We start from the raw sequence: 9,203 nt of genomic DNA, 5'->3' as shown, positions 1-9,203 counted from the left end.
CAGCCCGGCTGAGGAGGAGGAGGAGGAAGGCCAGACGGGACAGGGTCAGTCTCAGAGCCAGGGGAAGGCCTCCAGTAGCTCCAGTTCGGAGGAGGAGAGCGAATCGGAGAGCGATGCAGAGTCTGGTAAGAGAAGCAGCTGCTTAGGGAGAAGTTGTCTTTAAAAATGAACGTGTTTCATCAAATGAGTCTTGTGACTTTTAAAAATTATTTTACTAGTGATTTATTAATTGCTGGCCTTTTGCACGGTTGCAGAGAAAGTGAAAAGCCGAGAAATCATAAACAACTTGAACAACAAACGCAACACCACCAGCCTGCTTCCTACCTCCATGTCAACGAGTACTGCTGCAAGCCATTTGAAAAAGGTAAAATATAGAGATATTATATTGAGATGTCTGTTCTAGCTGTATGACAACAATACTGAACTATACAGATAATTGACTTTCACTGGCTCTGGAGCAGGACCCAAGCAAGCCCCCAGCCACTGAGGCCCCTGGCTCCTGGAGAACGTCTCTGAGGAAGGCAGGCAGCTCGGTGACTCTGGGTTCAGCTGGACTAGCCGACTCCAGCCAGGACGCCAGCAGACCTCTAGACACTGGCCTGGGAATGACTCGCTCTGCCTCCAGCCCCCGCCTCAGCTCTGAGGCTGACACCAAGGTACGCACCACAGGCACTCACATGATTCAAGGATTTATACACCCATGTAGAGAAACCAGTTATGATTATATAAATCTAACGTCCAAATAAAAACTTCTTTCACAGCTTCCACTTGCTGAGTCACATAAAACTAATGATCCGATCTCACGCCTTGTTCTCAGGAGCCGAGGCTTGCTCGGGTACCGCCCATTCCAACACGGAGACTATTCAGTATTCCAGACAGCAGCCCTGACAACTCCAACAGGTGGGCCTGTGCTCTCACGTGCTTCTGTGCGTATGAAACCAGAATTTGTTTTTCTGAGTCACTGCATATGTCCCCTTGTCACCCTGTGTCTCTCTCAGTTGGCTAAGCCGTAGCTCCTCTTACACCCGGCGCCTTCATAGTCATTCAGGGAATGATCTCACTAGTTCCACCCCCTCTTTGCTTCACAGGTCAGTCATGCTGCTCACCGCCTGTCTTGTATTTGTTTGCTGTCCTGTTTGTGTGTGATTTGTTTTTGCTTTGTCACAGCTTATTACATTCCCCTAGCAGTGAATACTAATGTGGTAGTGTGTGTGTGCGCGTGTGGCTGTGAAAGAAGCCTTTGTGTTTCCAATGGGCTTTGTCTTTTTAGCTCATCTTATGGAAAGAGACTGGATGACCCCACTGTGACCTCAGCTAGTACAGGAACAAGCTATGCAGGACTCAGCCGCCTTAATAGTGTCTTGGCCCAGAGGTATTTCAGTTTTAGACTCATTTTCCAATTGATTATCCCCACATATCTGAAGGATCTGATAGCCACCTCTTATCTGTCTCCCTAAGACTTCCTCAGGAACAGACAGAAAAGAAGGATCTTTCAGCTGTCTCCAACTCTCAAAGCACAACTACAGGCGAGCAGGAGACCAAGCAGAGACGCAAGTGAGTACAGACTTTTTTGTGTGTGTGTGTGTGTGTGTGTGTGTGTGTGTGTGTGTGTGTGCACGGATGGCAAAGAGCTGAAATTGTGGGCCTGATGGCGTGGCACTGAATCTAAAAGTGTGTCAATTGAGGAACATTTGGGGTCCCTCAAGGCTCCATTCTGGGACCTATGTGATTCAGCCTCAATATGCTGCCACTGGGATATATCAACACAGGATATATTTTCATAGCTATGCCGATGACACACAACTGTACGTCTCTTTACCCAATGACATCAGCTGTATTGATAAGCTGGTTCAATGCATTGATCATATCAACCTGTGGATATTACATAAATTCTTGCAACTGAACAAAGATAAGACGAGGTCTTAATTATCAGAGCAAAGGTCCAGAGAGGGATACTGCACACTAATGTAAAATCCCTAGCACAAAAGTCCCTGGTGTCCTTCTAAACCCATATTTGACTTTTGAATCTCACATGAGCAATCTTACTAAAACTGCTTTTTATCACCCCAGAAATATTGTAATTCTTTCTCTCCGAGGCATATACTGAGGGACTTATTCGTGCTTTTATCTCTAGCAGGCTTTATTACTGCAGTGCTCTCTTTTCTGGTCTACTTACGAAAGCTATAAATAAGCTACAGTACAGATCTTTCAGAATGCAAGCGCCCGTGTACTGACCAAGACCAGAAGGAGATCATACATCTCACCTGTCCTAAAGTCCCTTCATTGGTCAGTTTTAGAATAGATTTTAAAATCCTGTTATTGGTGTACAGTTCACTCCATGGACCAGCACCTGAATACTTGTCAGACATGCTTTTGATGTATGCTCCCTCTAGATCACTCAGGTCCTCTGGCGCTGGCTTTTTAGTTGTTTCCTTGGTGAAGACAAAGAGCTGTGGGGGGTGGCATTTAGTGTCTATGATCCTCGCCACCTTTAAAAAAAATAAAATAAATAATTTTAGCTTGCCATTCCTTAATCTATCTTATTTTAAGTTTACACTGTATTATTGTATTTTTATTGTATTGTTGTATTTCATTGTAGTGCAGTTTTGCATGAAAGGCGCTATATAAGCAAAGTCTGATTTGATGACTTGTGTAGATCATATCTGACACCAGTGCGGGATGAGGAGGCAGAGGCACAGAGGAAGGCTCGCTCCCGACACGCACGGCAGTCCCGCCGCTCCACTCAGGTACAAATGTCACCTGCTCAGATGTTCACCAGTTTCTGGTTTATAAACTGAAGTATTGTGTGTCAGTTGGGTACATAACCGGTTCCTCTGTTGTTCATACCAAGGGGGTGACACTAACAGATCTGCAGGAGGCAGAGAAGACAATGAAGACGGACAACAAAGGGAACGAAAAGAAGGATGAGGAAGAGAAGGAGAAAGAAGCAAAGGCGAAGAAAGTAGAGGAGGGGGTGAGAGCCATATATCAGAGTTATAGGCCTGTGTCGGCTGCTCTTATATAATGTAATGTGACATCAAATGGCGGGGTATACTGTGTTTCCAGGAAGTGAGCTGGAGGTCTCGTATTGCCAGTCTGCAGAAGTCTGACCTGCTGGGCCTCACACAGCCCACTGGCACCGCGCGACCTCAGACATCTGACAGCAGAGGTACACATCGCCACTTCCCTCTTTCTAACAAAACGTAGAGCTTGACAGTGCGGCGTTTGTTGAAGTGTTTGATTTGCTCTTATACGACTGCTTGCTGTCTGGCTTTGTTCCAGATGTTGAGGCCAGCACAGGGGAGAGTGAGACAGAGCGATGGGCCAGAGAGCGCAGGGAGAGGAGACAAGCTCGGGCCAGGAGGAAGGCACAGAGGACCGGGGAGGTAAACACTGCAGATATCGTTTTATCTGGGAAATAGATACCAAAACATGCTAACAAGAAGACAAGACAAACTCGGCAGTAGTTAAATGTAAAGGGAAGCTGAATAAAAATCAGTAACAAAGAAAAAACAATGCTGTAACTTGACTTCAGTGTTTTATAAGAACATGTTGTGCTGTCTGTGTCATCGGCAGAGTGATGATAATGATCCCAGTGGAGAGGAAGAGTTCTCAGGCAGTGGGCTGGATCCACAGGTATGTGTGTGTGTATTTGTGGTCTTAGTGGACTTCAACCTAAGACACTGGCCATAACTTGTTTGCTTGTTTTCTCTGTTTACAGACAGACCAACGCTTGAGTTCCAGGTATGAATTCAGCCTTTGACCTGTTTGATTTTCCCTCTTTCTTCATCCTGTCAGCGCAGTCTAGATAGTTGTATCTCTGACCTCTGCACTGCTCGTCTTCTTAGGTCGGATACATCCTATAATGACTGTACCCAGGGAGGAAGCTCAGAGACCAAGGATTTTAAAAAGGTCAGCAGCGGCTAGAACTGATATTGAGGTCACAAAATTAGTTTTTCTAGCTCGTCCCAGTTATTTACGTGTGTGTGTGTGTGTGTCTGTCTGTGTGTGTGTGTGTCTATCAGTTATTCGAGGAGGTCTCCAGAGAAAACAGTCAGCTCCAGTCTCAGCTGCAGGACACCCAGAGGATTGTCAGTCAGACCAGGTTGGACCTGGAAAAGGCCACACAGGTGATTACTAAGACAAACTTTTCTTGCGTTCTCTGCAAAGACAAAAGAAAGCATCTTAAAGTGGTTTGACTGGTAATCGACAGGTTCTGTAACTGTATTTGCTATTGTATCCTGTTCCTGTGTTCAGTTCAGGTGGCAACCATCTGTCATGCTGTTAACCCACACATTATTCTATTTATTCCAAATACTATTTTTTGAAGATGGAAACATGAACAATGACAAAATCTCTTTGGACAAGATTTGGATATCGGTTTAATCAATATTGTGTGACATCAAAGCAATAATGTGGAACTTTTAAACAAATTCAGTCATCCTCTAACAGATGTGAAGTTGAATTCATTAGCAATGCGTTGCAATATTTCTCTCATCAGTGCACTCAGGAGTTTTAGCTCTGTACCCTTCCTTAATCTGGTATGACCAGTAGCAAATGGTGGCTAATGTTAACGAGATATTGCTGTGTAAGTGACATGACTGAGTCAATTCACTGACTTAATGACTCATCTCTACTGGTGCTTCTGTTACACCACATTACAGACGTCACATAAACATTTCAGGGGTTTTATCACATAAGTGAAACAAGAAATAAACATGTTGCACCATGTGCTGTATCACTATTTAATGTCCAGCGTGTTTGTGTTGTCTAGTGAGAATTATTATTCCTTATTTATACGCTAAATTACCCCACAATATATTTACATACGTCAGAAAAAATGGTTTACAATCAATGGTCCTTAACAGAGATTTAGATTTAGACAGCTGGCAGAGGACAGAATGACTTATATACTTATATAATGTGTAGTGAACAGTGACTGGTTTCCAACACAGCCACTGTTTGTTTTTTTGCTGCTTGTCCTTTCATTCCACTCACTCTCAGTCAGATCGCCCAAATATGATAATGTCTTCAAAGCAGCTGACTTGAGAGAGATTAAAGGGAGACTACCTTGTGCAAGAAGAAATAACTTTTTTCTTCTTCCAAATGAAAAGCTATATTAATTAGCAATGAACACAACAGGCTCAATACAGTCAGAGGTTTTGCCTTTACCGCCTTACTTGGTCTGGTATGACGAATAGCTAATGTTAACTAATGTCAGAACACACAGATAATGCTTTGATAACTTGCTACTGCTACACTACGGTGTACTCTTTACCACCATCTTGGACTTGTCACTTGTGGACACAGTGGTTGTTGTTCAGCAAAAGTTGCAGCCTTGCTTTAAATGGCAAATGTAGGATAAGAGGACATCCATATCAAGATGTTGCAACTTTGACATTCATGATGTTGTTTTGCACACAGGCCTTCTAGTGAACATGAAAACCTACTGTTGTGGAGATGATGTTAATGTTGTTGATTTGTTGTGTCCAACAGAGACAGGAGCGCTTCACTGACTGTTCAGCCTTGCTGGACCTGGAGAGAAAGGTAATGCAGCCCCGCTGATGATGTTACCCGTTGTTGTTGTAGCTTCAATTGCCTCACTACTGCCACCCCTGCTGTCTGTTGACGCTCCTTCCTCTCTTCCCCCCACTTGAACCACTTTCTCACCTGTTTTCACTCACCTTCTGTGGTCCTTCTTCTTCTTCTCTACATCACCACCTCTCTGCCCCCCACTCTCCCTCACATTTCCCTGGCATCAGGACCGGAGGATGTTGGAGCGGCGAATGGCAGAGCTGGAGGAGGAGCTGAAGGTGAGGAGACATTGAGAACGAATCTTATCATGGCCACAGATAACTTTGCATGCTTCTGCTTGATTAGCTTGGCTGTAGCTTGTGCAGGCCAGCAGTGTTGTCGAGGTACACACCCTCTCTTTTCAGAAGGTGTGATCATTTTTTCCCTGTTATGTGATGGATTCATTTGGTTGTTTTTCATTTTACATTTTACAACCTAACAGTTAGATCTACCCTGCAGCCGGTTAACTTAGCTTAGCACAAAGACTGGAAACAAAGAAAAAGCAAGCCTGGCTCTGTCTAAAGGTAACTTCAGTCTCTAACAGGCTGCTGGCTGTAGCTTCATATTTAGTAGACAGAAGTGAGTGGTGTTGATCTTCTCATCTAACTCTCAGCAACAACGCAAACAATGGTGGGGGAAAGTATTTGGATCTTTTACTTAAGCAAAAAGATCAATACAGCAATGTATACTCCTTTACAACTAAACATATTGTATTCAAACGCAAAAAGAAACAACCACACTTGTCATAAACCAAAAAGGAGAACACTGTTTTAATCTTTAACAGTGTGTTTAATTTTATATGCTCATGAAATGTTTTTAATGTAAAGTCTTCAACTGAAAAGTAACTAATAACTAATGTCAAATAAATGTAGTGGAGTCCAAGTACCTCAAAAATATACTTAAGTAAACTAAATTCAATTATTCAGATGAAAAGAAACTGAAGAGAAGTGAAATCACTTCCACTGAAAGCAAATAAGCATATATACCTGAATGCCAAAATATTCCTTGTTGCATGTTTTTTTAACATGCTCTGATTGTAGGATGCAAAAATATTTTTAATAAAATAACCTCTTTGAAATGTGATTGAAAACCACTTTTTAGTTCTCTGCCACCAGACTTATCTTTGCATTTCTCATGTTAGGCTTTTGACATGTTCGTGTATGCCACAGAAGGTTTTATACATGACTTGTTTGCATCATACTAGTCCTAGGTAATATGCAGATCAGTTCAGCTTCTAATATTAAACTTCTTGCTTGTGCTAAAGCAAGATGTCCCCGTTCCTGAGGCTCTGCAGCAGGATGGATAGCAACAGAAATTATGAGTGTGTGCCAGAATAAACCTTCTTGCATCATTTCGTGACGAGTATGGCAGCAAAAGATCAGCGTCCTCGTGGTTTACAAAAAAACGCAACCTCTTAAAAATGACCCCGCTGTCTTCCACTGAAATGTATTTTATACAAAGTCCTGTTTCCTTTTGTGGTAACAGCTTTGTTAGACACATTTATGCATTGATATGAATAAATCAGCCCCCCTCCCTCCCCCCCAAAAAAGACAGCATTTTGACAAGTCACAGTGGACAAAAAGAATAGATGTAGTTAATAGCATTAAGTTGCAGGTTCCTGGCATTGTGCGTGCTGGCTAACAGTCACACTGTCGTGACTGCCAGCAACATTTAACACCTGTGCTCTTCCTGCTGTGAAAACTTCCCATAATATATAATCTTAACATCCAGTATCTAATAATCCACTAATAAGAAAACAAGCAATAAAATGAAATAATTCAAACTCATTTTATATTTTAATTTGTTTTTAATGTGAGCTCCATTTTTACCACCAGGTTCTGGTTGACCTGAGAGCAGACAACCAGCGTCTTAAAGATGAAAATGGAGCACTGATCCGTGTCATCAGCAAACTTTCCAAATAGATGGAGAGAGACACGAAGAGCAGGGAACCCCCCACACACACACACACACCTCCCTCCCTCCCACCATCCATCCCTCCCTCCTTCCACACATTCCTCCCAGTGCCAAAGAGAGAGAGAGAGAGAGAGAGAGAGAGGGGGAGAGAAGCAGCAGAATGTCCTACGTTCGTGAACACCACAGCTTGACTTGGATTGTGATGCCTCTCTGTGAACAGCTGGAGTGGCTTTAGTGTGCCTTTAATGCCCGTTTGTCACAGGAAGACCTATGGCAAGAAGGCCTGTGGCTACGGTCAGAGGCTCTCACAGTAACAACAGGAGTCTTGACAACAGCCAGAATGCCCCACGGCTGGTGCAACACACAAAACACATCTGCTACGACTGTGCATCAGGGGAACACAAACATGCACACACATTCCTATGCGTGCATCACACACTTCCTCAATGCAGATTCCACGAGCGCACGAAGCAGCTTTGGCCCTTAAAGCTCCCACTTTGTATTTATTTATTTTTTTGTGAACACACTCACGTAACACATTCACAAATTTAAACCCCACTCACAGTTCAAATCTAATATTTGTCAAGCAGCAAAAGATTTTGGGTGTAGTCCTTTAAAAAAAAACAGCTCTGAAATCCGGCTCAGGCTCAGTCTTTACATTCAACAACGTCCTGACGACGGGCAAATCCTTGAAGCTCTGTTGGGTTGTTTTGTTTTCACATGCAAGTCTTTGAACCCACCTACCTCTCCACCTATGCACTTCCCCACATACATTTTTATTTTTGTGACCACAGACACACTCCATGATCTTAAAAAAAAACAATGACCGCAGAACCAGGTCAGTCGACCACAGCACTTTACTCTCTGCAAAGCGATAAAAGATCTATGAGGCTTTGCCCATCCTCCAGACAGACAAAACTTCTTTCAGAGCAGCACCTTCTCGCTTAGCAAGTGGAGGGAGAAGTTACCCATAGCCGAAGGTCAAAGGTCATTGCACAATTATAGAAATTGCTGTTCTGTCAATGCCTATTATGCTATGGATGGTTTTAATTATTACCATTGATAAAGATATTTTCATAGTTTTTCATTGTCAATTCCTCTCATGCAAGGGAGCATGGTTATGTATATTAAATGTGTATAAATATTAGTCTTGAATAATACCCCCTTTGAATTAAAATTCCATATAGCCTTTCTTCACATGTTGGTTTTCTAATATATTGAATGGATGTCTGCACCCTAATAAAAAAAGTGCGTTTGTAGCAACTGCCTGGTTATTATGTACACTGTTCCTCCATCACCACAATATTACTTGACCCATCCACAACACTGAATCTCACCTGGATTCCCGTCTTCTAAGACAGAGGGAGTCATCAGAGTGCTTCCTTTTGAGATTTGTGGTCACCTGGTTGCTATTTTTTTTGCCGCTTCCCTCTCACTGTTCTTGGATCAGACCCGCGGACAGTTTTCTTGTAGCCTACACCACTTGAGAGAAAAAAAGAGGAACGGAACAGCTGCAACACGGCAAAGCTCACACACAGTGAGCACAAGATGTATTTACAATATGTTTTGACTGTTACATCAATCTACTGCTGCTCCCAGGTGGACTGTACATCATGAGTGGCTTGACTGACATGATAAAAATCAGTGTCATTACATAATGCTGTATGAGTGCTCAGTAGGCGTCTGGGTAAAGCTGTCGGAGTCCTGCTGTCTTT

General features: G+C 43.0%; 1 protein-coding gene across 7 annotated transcripts in view; it reads left to right on the top strand.

Annotated features, from left to right (window-relative positions):
* zmp:0000001167 (protein phosphatase 1 regulatory subunit 12A) overlaps positions 1-8,747 on the top strand; it is an 18,280-nt gene extending 9,533 nt beyond the window's left edge. For 3 of the 7 annotated variants that reach the window (XM_046036621.1, XM_046036625.1, XM_046036618.1), the window contains 11 exons: positions 2,657-2,747; positions 2,852-2,974; positions 3,067-3,169; positions 3,283-3,386; positions 3,577-3,636; positions 3,722-3,744; positions 3,849-3,912; positions 4,026-4,130; positions 5,497-5,547; positions 5,763-5,813; positions 7,410-8,747. In XM_046036621.1, the coding sequence (XP_045892577.1) occupies positions 2,657-2,747; positions 2,852-2,974; positions 3,067-3,169; positions 3,283-3,386; positions 3,577-3,636; positions 3,722-3,744; positions 3,849-3,912; positions 4,026-4,130; positions 5,497-5,547; positions 5,763-5,813; positions 7,410-7,496 (862 nt within the window). In that variant the 3' untranslated portion in view covers positions 7,497-8,747. Of the gene's footprint in view, positions 1-44; positions 126-254; positions 365-461; positions 657-817; positions 901-998; positions 1,089-1,270; positions 1,373-1,458; positions 1,555-2,656; positions 2,748-2,851; positions 2,975-3,066; positions 3,170-3,282; positions 3,387-3,576; positions 3,637-3,721; positions 3,745-3,848; positions 3,913-4,025; positions 4,131-5,496; positions 5,548-5,762; positions 5,814-7,409 lie in introns of all 7 variants that reach the window. The other 4 variants (XM_046036620.1, XM_046036619.1, XM_046036623.1 and 1 more) reach the window with 3 other exon arrangements.
* The last annotated feature ends 456 nt before the right edge of the window (positions 8,748-9,203 follow it).

This window comes from Micropterus dolomieu, linkage group LG22 (genome assembly GCF_021292245.1).
Source record: "Micropterus dolomieu isolate WLL.071019.BEF.003 ecotype Adirondacks linkage group LG22, ASM2129224v1, whole genome shotgun sequence".
Taxonomy (NCBI): domain Eukaryota; kingdom Metazoa; phylum Chordata; class Actinopteri; order Centrarchiformes; family Centrarchidae; genus Micropterus; species Micropterus dolomieu.
This window is presented reverse-complemented; position numbering and strand designations above follow the sequence as displayed.